This window comes from Mesoplodon mirus (genome assembly GCF_964341445.2).
Source record: "Mesoplodon mirus genome assembly, chromosome: 5".
Taxonomy (NCBI): Eukaryota; Metazoa; Chordata; class Mammalia; order Artiodactyla; family Ziphiidae; genus Mesoplodon; species Mesoplodon mirus.
The window spans coordinates 14,077,104-14,097,636 of NC_138980.1; the positions used below are offsets into that span (position 1 = coordinate 14,077,104).

Sequence of the window (20,533 nt, forward strand, 5' to 3'; positions counted from 1 at the left end):
TCTATAGTTGGACATTTTTAGAACTAAAAAGTTGGGGGAGCTAAAAGTTGGGGGAAATAAAGGAGCAGTATAATCTGGCATTTAAAGGCATTGGCTCTGCTATGAAATGACCTTAGTTTAAATCCCAGCTCTACCACCTATTAATTGGGTGACAATGACCTCAGGCAAGTTACGTACTTCGTAGGTCTCAATTTCTTCATCAGTAAAATGGGGATAATGAAAATCATCATGTATTTATTTCCCACCATTGCCTGGAGAATGGAATACATGAGTGTAAAGGGCTTGGTGAACAGTCTGGCCACCCTTGTTCGTTGTGAACGACTAGTATCAGTGTTCAAAATAGAGATCAGATTCTTAACCATGAAGTTATCCGTAATGTTCTCTACCTTCCTAAACAACTCAACCCTGCATAACTAAGTAAAGTGCTGTGGCTTGGGAATCTTTTGCTTATGGGATTCTCTTTCTGCCACTGGCACAGAGCAGGGAGAATGCAGTGCCGTTTCCCGCCAGCATCCACATCTCCAGAACCTGGCACAGTGCCCGGCACAGAGGAGGCAACCAGTAAGTGCAAAAACCCCAAAATAAGGAACTTGAAGGGCTCAAGTTGTGCTTTAAAGAAAGTTCATCTCATCAGACACAAACTTGTAACCTTGCTGATGCAGCCACTCTATTCCCATGGGCTTCCTGGATGAGGCATCCCCTTGATAAATTAGCTGTGGATATAAGCATCCTGCAGTTGGCATGGAAATGCAATTTAATTTCCAATTAAGCCTGATTTCTGGGCCGAGGGATTTGCCTGCCTCACACTGAGAGAATTATTCCAGGCAGACCTATTGCTGTCAATGTTGGTGGTTCTCCCATGAAGTGGACTATCATGGAAACTGGTCCTTTGGCCCTTGGATGGTTCAACCAGGTACTGCTTTTCTCCAGAACTGAGTTTATACAAGTAGATTCAAGAAAGTTCAAAGCAAAGACAGTCTCTCTGTGGCAGAAATTCTTAAGACAGAACACAGCTAGAAACAGATTGAAAGGGAGAGAGATGCAAGATGGTCCTCAATGATGCTCACAAGAAAGAGAAGTGAGAAGTTGTGCATGAGAAAAGAGGGGTGCTGGGAAGTTCTCGGAGCTCAAACAGAGAAGAATCTGTATAATCAGAGGAATGAGATACTCAAATGGAGAGTGAACATTTGCAGAGGATCTTTTATACACCCGATACTGTGCTAAGCGCTTCACATTCAGTATTGCACTGAGTCATCACAAGCACCCTATAAAACAAAAGATGTTATGCTCATTTTCCAGTTGAGGAAACGGAGTCTCAGGGAGATTAAATAAACTGCCCAGGGTCATAGACAAGCCAGATTCGAACTCTCATTTTTCTGAGCTTTCCTCCCTGCAGGCTCCCTCTCCAAACACAAATGAAACATGTAGTTTAGAACCAGAAGAAAAAGGTTACACTAAGCTGAAACTTACCTTTCGCAAAATTTAATAATAAGAAAAAGGCTTTTAAAACATGTTCTGAGAGAGAGAGTAAAAACAACAGACCCAGTAAAAATAACCGAGTTTGCTGGGGCACGTGATCTGATGGAGGGGAAAACAACACCTATTTCTGCTTGGGTTTCCCATCTTCCCTACAAGGTGAAAGGCTGGACGTGATGGTCCAGCATGGTTAAGAGGCTCACAGGTGCTCAGAGGGCTCAGGCTACTCCAAACCAATGAGGTTCTGGCTTGGGGCTCAGAAAATTTCAGTTCCCCAAGTTGGAAAGAACCAACGGAGGGCATATAAAACGATGTTTAAAGACACATATATATGAGATGTTTCCAAGACTACCGCTTGCATGGCCAACAGGGTCACAGAAAAATTATTTAGAGACCAAGAAAGGGTAACATAGCTCAATTTTTATTAATGATTGCAAAAGAAAATTCTAAAGCTAGGTATAAATAAGCATGCTGTCAACTCCTGGACACGTCCTAGAATGGACTATTGAACCAGTGATTTGGGAACACTTGGGAAAAAAAAAGCAGGGTTGACTGAGAGAAGTGTGGGATCCCCGAGAAAGGGACAAGTCAGCCCAGCCTCTCTTCCATTCTGCTTTTTAATAGAGGTCAGGGGTTGCTGTGGCCACAGCATGCCTGGTTGGTGCCAGGTATTTCATGGGCTGTGGGCTGGGTGATCACAGAGTCAGGCAGATTGTAGCCAAACTCATCTGCCTGTCCATCTTGGCAGTTTCCCCATCAGAATCTTTGCAGACCTTTTTCAGATGCATATGGTTGGGCCTCACTCCACATCTGTGGACTCTTCAGAGGTGTGGCTCCAGGGAACCATTTGAGAGCCTCGGCTCCATGGGAATGTATATAGAGGCACTTAAAAACTCTAAGTGCTGAACTTGCCCTGCTGGGAATTTTCCATTTTTGACATGGGGCAGAGATTAAGGGGCAGGGTGCACAGTGGTTAGAGAGTAAAGCCTGAAGCCATACTGTTCAGGTTTGAATCCCAGCTCTGCTATTTACTAACTGCTATTTACTGACTTCTGACCTGCGGTGAGTTAAATCTCTGTGCCTTCATTGCCTCATCTATGAAGTGGAGATAGTAATAATAGCCTAAAGGATATTGTTAGGGTTAAATGGACCTTACATGTAAGGGTTTAGCCCGGATCCTGGCCTACAGTGCTCAACAGATGTTAACTCTTCTTATTATTACGGATGATAGATTCTTGTTCCGGATGTAATTTGCTAAATACATCCCCAAATGGAAGTAGCTACCTCCCAGTACAGTGAGTTATTTGTCAAAAGAGATGTTGACGTAGGTTGTTGCTAAAGGGGAATGTTATATCAGAAAGTGAAGAAGCACTAGATGATCTTTAAAGAAATACTGACCCTCAGAGAATATGAGTTTGCATATGAATATGAGAAATCAAAGGAGTGTCGAAAAGTAGAGGCCCCAGATTGACAGACAAGGGCTCAGGGCAACAGTCTCACTGGGAGTGGAGAGAGAAGATGAGTCCTAAAGCTGCAGATGCTAAGTAAACCCCTGTTTTTCTTTTATGTATATCGAGGGAGGTTGGTGTGAGATGCGGGAGATTATGGGAGATGGAAGTCTCTCTAACTGAGGCAGAAGGTGCAAGCTTTGGGGTGAATCACCACCTTGGTCCAACATTCAGTTGGAGTTGACTGCTTTGCATTTATATACATCTCTTCCCCAACCTCCTTAGCATTTAAGGAAGTTGGCTGATGAGCACAGGCTTGATATGAGTGGGAAGGGAGAGTTGTGGAAATCTAGGAAGACACTGGATTCTGTATTTGAACTGACATGACGAAGTTCCAGGAAAGCACCTGTGGATAGGAAGATAGTCCATAAACTAACCCACATGTAGAAGAGACAACCGGGAACCAGGAGAGTTGGGGAAAATGGACACTCTCCTCCTGGCCCCCAGTGGGAATCTGATGAAACTTAGAGGAGGGTTTTGGATGTGCACAGGGCATGGCTGGGAAGAGCAGGGGAACCCTGTCTGTCTCTGGACTCACCAGCCCAGCAGTTCTGAAACTATCTGGTCTCAGAATCCTTCTCCAATCTTAAAATATTTTGGGACTCCAAAGAGATTTGGTTTATATGGGTTATATTAACTAATGTTTACCATTTAGAAATGAAAACTCAGAATGTTTCATTTAAATGAATTTATTTTAAAATAACAATGATATACCCATTACATGTTAACAAAAGACCATATTTTTATGAGAAATAATTACATTTTCAAAAAAATTATTGAGAAAAGTAGCACTGTTTTCCCTGTTTGCAAATCTCTTTAATGTCTGGCTCAGTAGAAGACTGCTGGATTCTCATGTCTGCATTCAGTCTTTTGTGATATCACATGTCACATAAGCTATGAAAAATTCCACGTACGCTGGTGAGAGAATGAGAGCAAAAAAAGCAAATAGTATCTAAATCATATTATAAAAAGAGTTCTCACCTTGCAGTCCTCCGTTTTGAAAACCATTACCCTAGTCTGTAGTGAATTTCTTCATGTCTTCCTGATTTTCCTTTGGTCTTACTCTTTTCCCTACGTGTGAAAGGGCAGTGGCTGGTGAGGTATAAGACAGCTGCACTTTGTTCAAACAGTATCTTTGCAAATATTTCATATAATTCAAATTCCCCCAAATGCAAAAGACATTGGCTATTCTTATGCACCAGCCTGTACTGCCAATTAGTAATAGAGCGAATGCAGTCTACAATCCACACACCCGAGGAGTTTTGAAATTAGGAGGAATTTTAGATGAATTGTTGATGGCAGTTGGGGAGGCTGGCGTCATTTCAGGAAGTCACAAACACTGAGATTTTTTAAATATTTTTACATTGCATTATTTTGAATTTGCATAAATTACGTTCTTCGCTGTGGAGAAGGAAGCCCTTGATAACGGTAGGGGAGGAGGGAGATGGAGCGTCAAGAAGATGGTCAGCTCCTTGAAGGCAGGCACTCTCTGCCCCTCCTCCTCCCCTTGATGCTGACCTCCACCAGGCGATCTGAGTTGGGGGGCTTGCAGGGAGCGATCCATGTGCACCTCTTCAGGTGTGAGTCACTGGCTCAGGAGAGAAAAAGCAAAAACAGTGGAAGCACTAGACTTCATTAGCAGAGTGATTTTTTAAAGAACTGATGAGGGCTTTCTGCTCCCAGGCAGCCATTATTCCAAAACCATTTTCCTCTGTGTCTAACTCCATCATGGTTAAATGCCCATTATGTCACTCTCGTCTTGGCCATGAAGTTCTGTGAGCAACAGGCAGGTATGGGATTTGATAGAAGTGGGCCAAATTCATTGACAGGAGGACGGCATTGTCTCAAGCAAATGAAGATCATTGTTAATGATGCATGGAGCAGTGGGGCTGGGCATCCCCAGGTACTTTTTGCTAGAAGGTCATGGCCTTTTCTCCTGCAGGGGCTGTTTGGATAATCTGAGTTTCTGTGTATTTCAGTCCCAAATGCAGGTGCATGGAAAGCATATGCAAAGGAAGCCCTATAAATAAGACTCATGATGGGGACTTTTTTCTTCTTGTAGATTCCCATGCAGTTGTAAGAAATAACACAGACACGTCCCATGTACCCTTTACCTAATTTCCCCCAAAGAACTATAGGACAGTATCACAACTGGGAATTTCTAGACTCACAGGGCTCTTGAGAAGTCCCTGACCTCGGAAGGAAGAAACTCCAGGGAATAGTGTGCTACCTCCCCTTGGAAGGATTGTCTTCAGTAAGAACCTGGAGGATGTGAAGCTTCATCAGGGATCCCTGGTTGCAAGTGACAGAAGTTGGTGCAGATTCCAGGTGCTCCCCCAGATCTCTGACTTACATGAGGACACCATGGGGTTCCCAGGATGCAAAACTCTTCCTTACCTGGCCCCCGGGTCTTTGGGTGGATGGGTCCCTCAGACCTTCAGCTGAATCAGCTCAGATACTGTGGTTGACAGGTCAGGCTCTGGAATCACCCAGCCCAAGGCTTGATTCCCAGTTCCTCACTTACTATGTGGTTGACCTTGGCCAATGATCTCTTAGAGCCTCAGTTTCTCATAATATCTTATATAGCACTTACCATGTGTCAGTCATTATTCTAGGAACATTATACAATAACTCATTTAATACCAACAACCCCCAAAAGGGAAATATTATTATTAGTTCCTATTTTGAAAGTGAGGAAACTGAGGCACAGAGAGGTTATTTGCCCAAAGTCGCCCAGCTAGAGAATAACAGGTTTGGGTATTTGAAGCCAGGCAGTATGCATCACAAGTCCACATATATAAACCACTGTCTTATTTTGCTTCTCCTTATCTGTGAGCTGGGTTCAGTAGTGCCTCACTGAATTTTTACAAGGCAAACTGCTTAGCACTCTGCCTGGCATGGAATAAATAAACACCAATAAATGCTAGTTAACATTATTGTTGGTATAATTTCTTCTGGAAGTTTCTGAGTATTCATTACTTGTTGCTGTTATAACAACAGCTTCCATTTTGACCACCTACTATGTGTCAAACCTTCATTAGCCCTCCCAACTACCCAAAAGGGGGAGTCTCTCTTTTATAGATGAAACAAGTGAGAATCAGGGGGATGCAATCTGGCGGAAGTGGAGATAGGATTCACCCCCAGGGGCTGCACCTGGAATCACAGCTCCGGGAGGAGCTTCAGGGACACCAGCCTAACTTCATGTCCAGCTCAGGACTGGAGCTGACAAAAAGTCATTGATTCATTCCAAAAAGCCCAGTGACAGACCCCTGGTTCTGTACACCAGTGGTTCTCATGCTCCAGCACAGGTCCCCTGCAGCCATTGTTAAAACACAAAGTGCTGTCCATCTCCTCGGGACCCCATGCAACCACTCCCCACCACACCGCCTTGGGGTTTCTGGTTCAGTAGGGCTGGGCTGAGGGCCTGAGAATGTGCATTTCTCACAAGCCTCCAGAGAATGCTGATATTGCTGGTCCAGGGACCACACTTTGAGGATGACTGCTCTAGGCCAAGTTTTTGGAGTGGTAATGGTAGAGATGACAACTTCCCCCAATTATCCCCTTTCCAAGACTGAGACGGACTTCCCCTGCAGGGCCAGTGCCTTGTATTTATCTGCATTGTAAATCATAAATCCCCATCTCTGCGGTTACCTTCCCTCCATACAGGGTTCTTAAACTTGTGTGTTCTCAGAAACCTGTCTCTGATTGGAGCTGAACCCCTTCCCTAGGCCACTTGCATCTGCTTGGTGATGGGGAGCTCACCCTTTCAAACTTCCTTCGAAAGTAACATCTACTGTTACTTTTCTGATTAAAAACAAACACAATGAAACCAAACCTTCCTAGCGTTGAAAATTTAGAAAAGTACCAAAAATAAAAAGAGGGAAGAAAGTTACAGTTAACCACCATCCCACTGTTACTACTTTGATGTATTTTGGTATTATTTCCTTATAGTCTCTTGTTATTTTTTATATATTTGGTTTTTTTAAGTTGAGGTATAATTGATATATAAGATTATATTAGTTTTCAAGTGTGTAACATAATGATTCGATACCTGTAGTATGTATTGCAAAATCATCGCCACAATAAGCCTAGTTTATATCCATCTCCCCACAGTGACAATTTTTTTTCCTGTGATGAGAGCTTTTAAGATCTACTCTTTTAGCAACTTTCAAATACGCAATAAAGTATTATTAACTATGGTCACCGCGCTGTACGTTATATCCCCATGGCTTTAAGACCAGAAGTTTGTACTTATATCTGTTAATATTGGTATAAAAATGTATACAGCTCTGAGAACCCGGAAAACAAACAATGTTCTAAGTGTGCTCTGCCCATGAGGGCTGCTGTTGTTTTCAGAGTGGAATTCAAAGAAGGAACAGAGGTTTCCCAGGGATGGCTTCCTGGGTGGGACCAGCAGGTCTTTGATCCAACTGGCAGGACACAGGCACAGAAGTCAGAATCACCGTCATTGGTGCAGTGGACAGTGGAACAGCAGGAAAGAAGTTTGTGTCAGTTGAGTGGGGACAGGGAAAGGAGAGCTATCACTGGTTGGCCTCGCATTCTCCTGGGCCCGGGGAAGCCCTTGTACATTCTTGAGCAGGAAATGACTTAACAAAGAGATTTCCCAAAGACCATCCATGCAGCAGAAGACAGAATGTATTGGAAGGGGGAGAGTGGGAAGGCAGGGGGAGGAGGCATGGGGACACAAGTGAGGAGCAGCCCGGGGACCCATCCAGTCCCTGGTGGCCCGAGCAGTGATGTGGTGTGGATGGGGCTACTTCTGGGCTGCCAGGATGGAGAGGGACTGGTTGATCTTCACCATGACGATAATGAGGAGGCCACCGGTCAGCAGGAAGGTGGGCCAGAAGAGGGAGAAGAGGAGGGTCTGGGGACCGTAGAGGCGCTGATACAGGACGCTCGTCTCATTCTCCCGAGTCGTGGAGAAGCAGTCGAAAACCTGGCGCTCGTGGAGTTTGGCTCTAACCTTCTCCACATCGGCCCGGGCCATCTGGTAGTTGTCCAGGCTGCCTGGGATGTAGGAGCACTGTAGGGAGAAGCGAGAGCACCCGTGGGATTGGAAATCCCTGTTTCTTAGGGCCTGGCATGGAATAAAGAAAAGCGTCAGCTTTGGAGTCAGGCCCCTGGGTGGGAGTCAAGACTGACCAAAGCTTGGCAGGCTGCACGTTGTGTGGTTCTAGAAGGTGTGTACACAGTGTCGTTTGGGAGGGTGGTGGCCTTGGAGCTGCTCAGGGTACACGCTGCACACCTGGAGATAGGGAACCCAGCTGGAGCCCTGCCTCTGCTCCCATTGGCTTCAGAACCTTAGGCAAATCGCTTTCCATTCTGAGCCTTGATGTCTTCATCACTTAAATGGGTTAATAGCAATACCTTTTTCAAAGGACTTTCTTAAAGAACTTCAAACTTATCTAAGGAGACCAATGGGGGACACAGGCTGAGTGGGCTCTATATTTCGATTCAGGGCAGAAGTCATATACTCAATCGCCTACAAAGCTCAGGCAGGTAACGTCCACAGGTGAAGTAGGTGAGGGAATAGTTGACACATGCCAGCTGACACTTGGTGTCAGGGGATGGGTGGTCCTGGTGAGATGGAGAGAGCCAGGTGCATCTAGACTGGCAGGCATCACTCCATCTGGACAACTGATGCCATGCCATCCAGAAGACCTACTGTAGCCAGACCTGCAATATTTTAAGAGAAGCCAGAAAACCAGATTTTAATGTGGACTCTCACAATTTTAAAATATTGGTGAAAATTTGAAGTGAAAACCCTTTGAGGTCTAACTCTGCGTGAGCCAAGCGACTGATGTTGGCCAGCTGGTATTTGACACCGAGATTCAAAGGAAAGAGAGAATGCATTTAAAAGAGCTTTGTGCAGGCAGAGCCTGGGACACGTTTAATTCTGACACTGATCATTGTGATTAGGAAGCTTCTGGCCTGGGCAGATGAGGTCCAGATGGAAAGCTCAACAGAGAAGGCACAAAGTGGAGACCCTGGTTTTATCTCTGTTCCATGCTGGGAGGTCTGAATGTTGCTTAGGTGAGCCTCCAGCAGATGTTCTGCGAGCGTGGTCCCCCGCACGGCCTCCGCAGCAGACTACCTGGAAGGCTGGCCATAAGCACAGCCTCCCTACTCACTCTGAATGGCTGAGGGTGGGGCTCAACAATCGGGTGATTCCTCCATGCACTAAAGTTCGAGGGCCACTGCCCTCGTCCAATCACGTCCAAGATCAAAAACGAGTGACAGTGTTGAGCCAGCTTCTCCCCAGGCCTGGGTTGCTCCCTGTATTTAAATGAGGTCCTGCCCCAAAGCTGCCTGCCTGGACTGCATTCAGTCCAGCAGTACAGAGAATGGTTGCATCACAGTTCTGACAGCCTGGAAAGTGGGAGAGCTGCATCCAGATGTAGATTCACGTCCCCAGCCAGTCAGGGAGCAGCTGAGGCTGGGGAGAAGCTGGCTCCTGAGGAATCTGGCATTCAGATTTGTTGGGTACGATAGGGTCCCAGTAGCAGGTGGATCCAGAATCCTGAGCTCAGAGGGCCTAGTCCTATCTCCCCAGAGTCTCTGACGGTGACCTTGGGTAACCTAGCCCACTGAGCAAAGGTGTGGCGATGGAACCAGACGGGCCTGAGTTCAACCACAAGTTCCAAGTTGTGTGACCTTGGCAAATGTCTCAACCTCGCTGAGCGTTATAGATTGGGTTTGGGAGGGTGCCTGCCTAGCAGAATTGTCACGGCGGTTAAACAAGATGATTCACGTTAAGTGCTTAGCGCAGAGCCCAGGACATAGTACGTGCTCAATAAATGGAAGATGCTGTTAATAACAATAATAATATTGTGACTTAACTATGAAATTAAAACAATATCCCTTCTTCTTTCCCTTAAGGAGGGGCCTATGGACAAGCTCCGAAGTGGGGACTTGTGCCCATCCTGGGGTCCCACTGTATCCTTTGCCAGCTTGGGATTACTCTAGATCCTTTATGTTCTCTAGACACTGGACAGGAGTTTACTCTGCAGAGCCAACCTCAGAGGCCTGGGGCCCACTTGCATCCTCTCTCCCCTGCCCTGGGTCCAGCTAACCATGAGTTGTCTAAAGGATCTTAAATGATCTAGCCTCTCCCCCAAGGCCTGCAGTGTCACTGTCCCCAGCATAGACCGTGGGAAGGGGCTTAGAATCCCCCCAGGCTAAGTCTCATGGAAGAATCCAAGAGTGGGCTGGCGACACCCTTCCTCGTAGTAGGGGTTGGGGGAGACAGCCTTGCCAGGCCTTTCACATGTGATTCCAGAAGACACCCAGCTGGCCTGGAGCACTGGCTCCTTGCACGGCAAGGAGCTGAACAAAGGTGGGAGGAACAGCTGGTGCACCAACCAAGCTGTTTGGCAAAACCGTGAAGGCCACTTCCACCGTCATGCCAGAGTGGCAACCTACCATTGGCACCACTCCTGGTGGTGCCTGGATGCTATGGGATAAAAGATAGAACATCCAGTGGCTGCCAGGGCTGTCCTTCCAAGGCCAGACAGAGGCATGTCTCACAGGCTGCTGACAGCCCATTAGGGAGAAGATCTGGCCTTTCGCTCCTCTGGCAGCCTCAGGACCGGGGTGGCAGCCTGCAAACCAGCCAGTTCCCAGCCCCCATTGCACCAGTGATCACTTCTGCTTGTCTTTGAAAATGTGCTTCTTGATCCTTGAATAAATCAGGGGCCCCTGGATGCCAAAGAAGAGGCAGGGGTCCTGGGAGGAGCTGATTCAGGTGGGTTTGGAGGCTCTAGCTCCATCTGGCATGGCCGAGCCATGCTAGTGATGACAGAACAACTCAGATCACCTTGCGCTGCGCAGACCCACTTCTCCATGAGTCCCTAGCACTGTCAGCGATCCCACTGTCCCCCCAGGCACCCTTCCCCTTCCCATCCCATCAGCTGCCCAATTCTGACTGTCAGCATCCATCCCTGCCCAAGCCGTCCTGGGTGTTTGCTGTGGCCCTCACCTCCCTCCCCAGTACCTGAGCCCCACAGTCCTCCACATCACTCTGATCATGCTGCCAGGACCCCAAATCCTTTAAAGACCCCCAACTGCTCACAGCAGTAATTCCCAAGGAACCTTGGAATCACCTGAAGAGCCCAGAGATTCTGCTTCAGTGGGTCTGGGGTGGGACCCTGGTTCTAAGTCCCCCAGATGGATCTAACCCACAGACAGAGGTGAGGAACCCCAGCTTCCCTGATCACATTTTAATTCCACAGTTTGGTAGTCCTTGGCAGGGAAGACAGGCACACAGCTTATACAGTGCCAGAATATCATTAGTATTTCCCTTCTTTACAGTTTGCTTGAATTTAAATCCCTGGTAATCAGTAGAACCTCCCCCCGGGAAATGGTGGAGTCTATTAGGAGTTGCAGATGACTTTACTCCCTGTTAAAGCCAGCGCCACGAGCATTATTTGGTGTGAGGTTTTTCCAGGCAAAGCTCTGGCCTTTTGATGCAAATGAAAAGGAACTTCATGTGTTCCCAGCCCAGGTTGATGAGAGACCAGCCCTGGTGGAATCAGAGTCTCTTTCAAACTGTGTACCCAGTACGTCAACCCCGAGTCCAGATGACCTTGGCATTTGCTCTACGTATTTCCAGGGCTACACGGGGAAGACTAACCTGCACATCTCATATGGTTGAACCAGTGTGTTTTTCTGTAAAATGGCAATTGTGGATAAGCTTAACCCTTCCTCCATCTTTCCTTCCCAGTTTTCTTCCTTATGCTGAACTGTTAAAGCTCAAAAAAAAAAAAAAAAAAACAAATCCTGATGGAATATAAATGCCTAATCCCATTCTCTGTAAAATGGTTGCTTCATGTGCTTGCCTAACTGTGCTGTGTCAGGGAATGCTGGAATTCAACCTCCCCTCCTTCTCTCCTACTGTGTTGTGCTTGCTATCACTCTCAGACACCCTTGAAGACTGTCCTTTTAGCAAAAAAAAAGAAAAAAATTTGAGGAAAGTGTTTTCTGTCATATTCTTTTAATATGGGAGCTAATTACCTTCTATAACATGTAGCATTCTTCATTAAAGTTTTTCTTCTCTCAAAAAACAAAGAAAAAGCTACAAAAAAACCCACCCCAGTTTAATTGTCCACTTGGGTACTGTGGGGGGCTTCTGAGAACAGACCCTAGGCTACCTCTGAAACCTTTTCCTGCTGCATCCCATCCTGTGGCATGGTCTGTGCCGGTGTTGGAATCTCTCTCTTACCCAGCCTTCCCTCCCCGTGTCTTCTTCTCTGCCTCCCCTTGATATGTATGTCCCCCACCCCGTATTTCTGTGTAACCTGTATGTGCCTGATTTTTAACCCAAATGCTTTTCTAATACCCTCACCTCAATGTGCTAGGAAATGTCACTCCCTCCTTTAATGCCCATACTTTTTTTGGTTCCTCCCTAGGGCACTAGGTATTATTTCATGTATGAGCTCTCTCCTCTTGAACCCAAAGCCCCTAACACAGGAAGTGCTCAGCGATGGCTGAATGAAAGAGCGAGTGAATGAGGGAATAAAAATGGGCCAACTTGTGTTTCTTATAGAAAGGGAAACAATGGTGGATTTGGGGTTGGGGGCTGTTGAGAGTCAGTGATGGGAACATCTCCCAAGTGTTGGCCTCCAAAGGTTGCTCTAAATCTGGGCCTCTGGCTTCCTAGAGTTGCAGGTGGGAGTCACAGGGGTTCCTCTCTGTGGGGTCAGCTCTGGGTCTGGCCTCTCATGTGACTCACTTTACAGGATGAAGCAAGACCATTAACAGCTTCTTTGTTGTGGCTGCTATCCACCCAGCATCGAGCTTGGTACATCATATACAGTCCCTGACATAACATTGCTTCAACACATGTAGAAACTGAGGCTTAGAGGGGCCACGTTGGCTGCTCCCACCACACAGCTGGTTAGTGGCATGTCTCTCTGACTCCAATGCAGAAGAGCTAAGTCTGTCTGGACCTCACACCAGCTGTGGTCCCTGGTCAAGTGGGTGTATCTTTCCCGGCCTCTGCTCTCCAGAGCGGGGATAGGGAACCAGCTAGGGACAGGCGCGCACGCCTGCCAGGGGTAAGGGGATGTGGACCTCGCCCCCCCAGTCAGTACCTTCTGGTTCCGGTCCCGAGTGTCCTCCGTGTGGTACAGCACGGCCCACCGGCCCACGGATGACACGTTGACCCACAGGCACGGGTACTGGGGCACTCTCTTGCCCTCCAGTTGCTCCTGGTCCCTGATGTTGGTCTCAATCAGGTGACACATGGATTCCTGGGTCCACACGCTGGGGAGACGATGCACACACATACACATCTCAGAACCTGGATGGCACAGATTGCCCAGTGTGAACCCCTTTAGAGAGACCCAGGGCCGAGACCCTCAGCATCTGGCACTAAAGGAGCGTGACCCCAGAGTCTCTGGGCTCAGGGGAGGAATCGTAGAATCGGAGTATCAATGCTTTGGGGCCTTTTGGACAACATCTGCATAAGTGGCTCCGGCCCTGACTGCTCACCCAATACCCTGGGGAGCTTGTAAAGATTGTCGTGGCCAAACCACACCCCAGAACAAGTGAAGCAGAATTTCTAAGGTTGGTGGGCTCCAGGCCCTGGTGTGTTTTTAAAACTCCTCACAGTGATTCTGATGGGCAGCCCGACCTCAGACACCTTATCCACATCCATCTTCGTCTTGTAGAGGGTGGCAGAGAAGTTCAGAAAGGTCGAATGACTTTTCCAAGGCCACACAGGACCTGAAGCCAGGTATGGATGGCTTCAGAATCTGTGCCCTTTCCTTTAAAATGAGTAGATGAAGGAGGGGATTGATTTGTTTCCCGAGTGGGAAAGATGAGGGGGATGGTGCTTAACCCGGAGAAAACATGTTGGAGGCACATGGTTGCTCTGAGCGGTGCCTTACTTTGTAAGATTCCAGCCTGGAATGGCTCCAGTGCTGTTAAAAGTGGGGCAGGAGCAGGCCCGGAAGAGGACAACAGGCTCATCAACACACCAGTGAATCAATTGTGACTCATCTCCCATTTACCAGGCAGGAAACACATTGCCAGACCGAGGGGGCTGTCAGCCACTGGCAAGCGACCAGAGGCAAGGGTCTGAGACTTATCCCAAGATCAGGCTGAGAGAACTAAGCATATTTGTTCCCATTAGAACATGGATCAGGGACGTCACAGCTTTTCCTTTAAAAGCTCAAGTGGTTGACATGTCAGGCAGCAAAGGCATGGGACATTCTCTGAGATTCCAGAACAGAGCTCCAGGGGAACAGTTTTTGGTTCAGTGTAGACACTCCCTACTTATCAGAAGGGCCCCCACATGAAATGGTGTATACAGTTGAGGTAGTGAGCTCCCCATCACTTGAGATATTCAACAGGAAGATAGATGCCCACTTGACTCAGAGGTTTGTGAAAGAGAGCCAAAATGCAGATGAGCTACAAAATTCTGTGACTCTCTGATTCCTCCTGGGATCAGACTCACACTGGGACATTTGCTCTGATCCTTGGCTCTTTCTTTCTTTTTATTTTTGGCTGCGTCAGGTCATAGTTGTGGCATGCGGGCTTCTCTCTAGTTGAGACACGTGGCATTCTCTCTAGTTGTGGTGCGTGGGCTTTTCTCTAGCTGTGGCGTGTGGGATTTCTCTCTCTAGTTGTGGCATGCAGGCTCCAGAGCGCATGGGCTCTGTAGTTTGCAGCACGCAGGCTCATCAGTTGAGGCATGTGGGCTCAGTAGTTGTGGCGTGTGGGCTTAGTTGCCCTGCCATATGTGGGATCTTAGTTCCCCGACCAGGGATCAAACCCACGTCCCCTGTATTGGAAGGCAGATTCTTAACCACTGGACCACCAGGGAAGAGGTGTTGGCCTCCTTGGCTGTTTCTTGTGAGAAGGGCCTCCTGCATCTGTTACGCCCAAGTTCCAGAATTCCAGACATGCAGGGCCCAGGCCGGCCTACCCTCCCTGCACTTGAACCCTTGACCCTAAGAATGAGGATTGTCCAGACCTTCCTGCCTGGTGTGAGGGTCAAGGGGAACGGTAAGAAGAAGCCTGGGGTTCCTTGCAGACCAGACCCTTAGGGGAGAGGCCGGAGGATGGGGTCAGGCCGGGAGGGTTCAGTACCTTTTCTGGTAGAGTGGCAGCATGGTCGTGCCGAGGATGTAGTAGGTGATGACGGCGCACACCACCATGGCCACACCCAGGCAAAGGGCTCGGGTCTCTCCCCGCTTCTGGGCCATCACCAACTTCTTCCCCATGTCCACAAGGGACAGCAGTCATTTCTAGGACCACAGAGGCAAACAGACGTGAGATCAGCACAGGTGACAGGTAAACCACAGAAGGGAGGACAGGTGGGAGAAGGTGCTCAAATATCAACATCATCTTTACTTTTATATGGAGCTTGGCAACCTCAGAGGGTTCTTTTGACCCCATGTAAGCCTCCCCCCAGCTCTGAGAGGCAAGTACTATCATCCCCATTCTACAGATGAAGGACCTGTGGCTCAGAGAGGTAAAGTGACTGGCCCAAGGTCACACAGTGTGTGACAGGCTCAGTAGTGGCCCCCAAGATACACATGTTCTCAGCCCCAGGATCTGTGACCATTACTTTACATGGCAAAGATTTTTAATTAAGGATCTTGAGATGGGGAGATTATCCTAGACTATCCATGTAGACCTAAATGTAATTGCAAGGATCCTTATAGGAAGGAGGTGGAGGGAGATTAGACACTAAAGAGGAGAGGGCGCTATGACCAGGGCGGCTGAGATTGGAGTGATGTGGCCACATGCCACGGAGTGCAGGCAGCCACCAGAAGCTGGAAGAGGCAAGGAATTACGTATTGTCCCCTACAGTCTCTGAAGGAAGTACAGCCCCACTGACACCTTGATTTAGCCTTGCCAACGTCTTGCTGATTTTAAACTTCTGGCTTCCGGAACTGTGTGTAAGTAAATTTCTATTGTTTAGGGCCACCAAGTTTGTGGTACTTTGTTACAGCACCGATAGGAAACTAATACTGGAGATAAACTAATATCCTCCCTGCAGAGTGGGCCATCCGTGCTCTTCCTCCTAGGATACTTGTCTCAGAACAGCTTGGAGCATTTCACAGTTCTGCCAAAACAGTCCCACAGCAGGGCCGGCTGGGCGGGGGCAGCATGCAGAGAAGGGCCAGCGGGGCCCCCAGAGGGCAGCCACAGGCATTGGGGTGGCCGGAGGTGTCTCCACTACTGGGATCCTGTAAGAGCCTCCTCCTTGCTCCAAGCAAGGGCAGGAGGCATTATGTGGCCTCAGCAACTGCTCTCTTGTACGGGGACTTGAGGCACCCTGGGCCAAAGCAGATTGTATGGGAGTGACTGGCAGCTTCCTTCCTTCCCCCTTCTTGGGCCAGAAGCCCCTCGTTTTTCTTCTGGGAATCTGCTTCTCCCCAGGGCAAGCAGGGCCCCTCCCTTCCCTGCTGGGTACACTGGACACCCTCCAGCAGTGTCACCCTTGCCACCCGTGTGCCCCCTGGAGCCAGAGGTGCCTGGCTTCTGTCCTTGTATGGATTTCCCATCCCTCTGTGCATTGCCTCACAGCCTGTGGTAAATTCCTTTGCTGGTGTTTTGTTTGTTGTTGAAGGTAGCAGTTCTACCAAGGATACAGGGGCCATGGGGCCTTTCTCTGTAATTCCTGTTGTAGGGGAAATTTTAGCCAGATATCAGGAAGGAATTTATTCTCCCCACCAGGTCCCTAACGTAATAAACCTAATATTTTTATAAATTAGTGAGTATCCAGGAGATAGGCATTATTAGTCCAAAGGGATTTTCAGCAAAGTGCTTCATTTTCTACTCAGGCTTCTCTTCTAACTATTGGACTGTTTCAAGTGTCCAATCAGAGATGCTTGACCCCCTTTCCTCCCCACTCCAGCTGTTCCCCCTCCCCTAGTGTCCTAAAGAGGAGATTCCAGGGTCAGATACCAAGGTTACAGCCCTGTCACCCCTTCCAAGATGATTGACTCCCTCACCCAATGATGACTTTTCCTTCCACATTTGGGGCACTGAGAAGTGGGGTTTCCCCACATTCTAACAGATCTTACGAACTCACAAGGGAAAAAAATGTTCCCTTGACAAAGAAAGACGTTCTGTTCAATTCTCTTCCGTCCTATGACTTCTGTCTTTCTGTCTCTGCGTCTTGTGGGAGTGGGACAGCCCACATCATTGTTTACCTGGGGCCAGTTTAACAAGCCCATCCACGTTTTTGCAGGTAAAGGAATGCAGCCACCTGAGGATGGGCTAAAAGCCCACATGGCCTGCTTCCCCAGGACTGTCTGTGGTCACTGGCGCCTGGCCCCAGCCCCAGGACTGTGGAACACAAGTCTCTGGGTCCAACAAGGAATCTTGCCTTGGAGGGAGGACCTAGGCTGCGTGCTCACAACAAAACCAGTCCTTTCCTGGGAGAGTCGGGGCATCCTTGAAGAGGGGAGGCCTGCCCTGCCTTCCTGGCTAATCAGCCCCCAGGGGCACTGGCCCTTCTGCTGCACAGCTTCTTGTATCTTCCCAGCCCCTGGGCACTCCCAAGGCTGGGGAAGGCAGGACCCTGTGCTACCGGGTCTGAGAACTCAGGAGGAAAAGAGATGGGAGGCTCCCTGTCACAGAACAGTCTGGAATCTGCCATTCGTTCAGATCCCACCTGTCTGCAATGCTCTGGTGAGACTGTGGCCCACACTCCTCTCCCTGAAGGAGTAGGCTTCAGAGTTTTGATAAATCCTCCTAAGACCACACAGGATAAAAGAATGGGGAGAGGATATGGATGCGGACATGGTCATAGGATACAACATCCAGGGAGAGCCTTCAGACAGGAGGAAGGTTGGGAGCTGCTGACATCCCCTGAGATCTGGACAAGAAGAAATGGGTTGCAGCTGTAAAAGGAGGTATTTCAGTTAGACTCTAAGAAGAATATCTCAGTTTTAAGAATTGCTAAATATCTCTGGACTTTGGGGATACAGCTTCCCATTTAGAAAAGTCACTAGAGGTCTGGGGTGGATTTAGGAAAGATGAAGAGAAAGGCCAAGCAAGACGGGAGTTTGGAGGGTCCTGTGTGACCTGGTATTTGGGTTGGCCTCCTTTTCCTTAAGAGGATAGGGCATAGAGGACAGTGTTTAAGGGTCGGGTGAAGGGAGGGACAGGGGGTGTTTTGAGGTCATCAGACATGGGATCAAATCCTGGCTTTGCTACTTAGCAACCTTGTGACTGTAAAACGAGTATGATAGTACCTGCTTCCAAGAGTTCTGACAAAGAGCAAATGATGTATAGAACATCATATTTATCACAGTGCCTGGCCCAACGCAAGCCCTCGATAAATATTAACTCTTACTATTCACGAAGAAAACCCTGAAGGTTTGGATCAGAAGTCCCCAGTGCTCTTGCTGGGCCTGTTTCTGTCCTACCCCCTCCCCTGGTGACAAGTGCCAGGACTGGTCTTGATCTCCAGGCTGCTGCCCTCTGGCTGCTCTGAGAGCTGAGACCTGAGGGCCAGAGCACAGAGTTACTACAGTGACTGAGCCATGGAGCGCCCACCCCTACCCTTGGCCCCCCGAAGGCCACCAGACCACGGGTCCAGCAGTTCTAGTCCCGAGTGACACAACATCAGCTCCTCTGGAGCCCAGAATCCGGATGGACAGCCCCTCGAGGGAGGGAGTTCCCACTGCCAGCCTCCCTCCATGAAGATCTCCCCTCCAGCCCCAGGCTCTGGAGAAACCACTTCCCCAGTGCCCTTGAACTTGGTACTCACAGTCTCCCCGGTGCCCTGTGAGTCTTCGGCAGACACTTTTCTGCCTGGCCCCCAGCCCCCACCCCAAAAGAGGCCGCCTGAGCTCCAGCAGGAAGTTTGGATTCCCAGTCCGTCTCTGGGAAAGCGGCCTTTGGTTCCCATCTGAGACGAGCCTCCATGCCCAAACATGGTCAAGTCTGAGCACACAGCCCCAAGACACAAACTCGGGAGAGCAGGTACCCAGCCCAGAGGAGGGCAGCTGTTACCCAGGCCCCTGCACCTGCAGTTGCCAGAGTCTAGTGGAAAACAGATGTCGCAAAACAGACAGCAAAACTGAGAAGTCAGGAAAGACCATCTGGGTATATTTGGAGACATTTCTTCTTCACTCAATCTCTTCTCTGAGCTGGCAGAGAAGCCAGGAATAGAAAATGAGTTTCTTTTTGTTGACATGGGAGAAGGAGGAGGAGTTGAAGCTCTGAGGGGTTGGGCTTGTCAGCCGCTGAGGAGCTGGCATTTCCCCGCTAGAGCAACCAAAAACCCTTAGCCTTTGGCGTTTGTGTGCTGTGTGACCCTGGGCAGGTCACAGCACCTCTCTGAACCTTAATTTTCCCATCTGTGCTCTTGGGATTTTTAAATCTTACTTTGTTCAGGATAGTGATGAGGGTTAGAGATGGTGGAGATTTGGGGCAGGGGAAAAGAAACTCACCTTTTTTTTTTTTTTTTTTTGTGGTACGCGGGCCTCTCACTGTTGTGGCCTCTCCCATTGCGGAGCACAGGCTCCAGACGTGCAGGCTCAGTGGCCATGGCTCACGGGCCCAGCCGCTCCGCGGCATGTGGAATCCTCCCGGACCGGGGCACGAACCCATGTCCCCTGCATCAGCAGGCGGAATCTCAACCACTGTGCCACCAGGGAAGCCCGAAACTCACCTTTTAAAGACCAACCAAGCAGAAGCTGGGAGCAGTGAGAGATTGACCGCTGCTTCCAGCCAGCCATGTCCAGGAATAGCCTTCTTGGCCCTATGGCCTCCCAGAGACTGTCAAACTGTACATTTTGGGCTCATGGGCAGAGACTTGTTCCCATCAATAGGAAACACAAGCAGCAGCGTTTGCAGGCAAAACCATGCTTCCCTCCGCTTCTTCATCCTTAAAGTGGTTCTTGTAAGGATTAAAAAGCAGCGACCAAAACAAACCCTGTGTATTGGGCCTCCCCTAAGTATCAGGCATGATGCGGGTAGTTAGCATGTCTCTGCCCCACGCTTTACTCGATGGTCAGTTGAAGAAACTGAATCTGAGGCTCAGAGGCCTTAAGTTACTGATCCACAGTTATCCTGCTCTAAAGGCAGGAGCCAGATTCAAAGCTGGCCCTTCCAGATTGCAGAGCCGGGGCTCTGTCTGCTGAGCCTGGTGTTTCTCTAAAATATAAAAGCTCAGCTCGGTTATACAGACACCGGCCAGCTGAGGTTCTGGCGGTCCCCTGAGTGCCCCCAGCTCCTGGGGAGGCGAGCACAGCCCAGCCATTCTGCTGAACGTGTTCTAACCCTTCCCTCGCTCCTGCCTCGGCTGCTATGAGACAGCCAGCCCAGCAGGCCATGAAATGAGAGCGCTACATACCCTCCAGCACTTAGCTCCCTTCCCCTGCCCCTTTCCTAATTGAATCCTATTAACAGTAGAGTACATCGTCTACATAACGGGCATCATAGCAAAGGGGGTCTCTTAAGACCTCAGACCTTACAGATACTGCATTGTCAATGAAGGCCATAGGGCCTGGAATGCATCCCCTAGGAATGATTTTCCAAGATGGTCCTTGCCCGCACCG

At 48.8% G+C, this 20,533-nt stretch overlaps 2 protein-coding genes across 3 annotated transcripts in view; one reads left to right on the forward strand and one right to left on the reverse strand.

Moving 5' to 3' along the window:
• Positions 1-20,533, forward strand: part of KCNIP1 (potassium voltage-gated channel interacting protein 1) — a gene marked incomplete at both ends in the record, with an annotated part of 348,512 nt that overhangs the window by 12,191 nt on the left and 315,788 nt on the right. The gene's annotated exons all lie outside the window — the stretch shown is intronic.
• On the reverse strand, positions 3,664-18,850 carry KCNMB1 (potassium calcium-activated channel subfamily M regulatory beta subunit 1). The gene is made up of 4 exons (XM_082622074.1): positions 18,739-18,850; positions 15,099-15,256; positions 13,097-13,268; positions 3,664-8,028 (listed from the first exon to the last, which is right to left on the reverse strand). Exons 2-4 carry the CDS (start codon positions 15,230-15,232, stop codon positions 7,759-7,761), a joined length of 576 nt encoding a protein of 191 aa, XP_082478200.1. The 5' UTR covers positions 15,233-15,256; positions 18,739-18,850; the 3' UTR covers positions 3,664-7,758.

Bases quoted from the DNA above. Each gene is read 5' to 3' on its own strand.
- KCNMB1 (XM_082622074.1), bottom strand. From the start codon at position 15,232: ATGGGGAAGAAGTTGGTGATGGCCCAGAAGCGGGGAGAGACCCGAGCC. The intron at 13,269-15,098 runs GTACTGAACCCT...TCGTCTCCCCAG, and splicing joins CTGCCACTCTACCAGAAAAG to CGTGTGGACCCAGGAATCCA. The intron at 8,029-13,096 runs GTACTGACTGGG...TTCTCCCTACAG, and splicing joins CTCGGGACCGGAACCAGAAG to TGCTCCTACATCCCAGGCAG.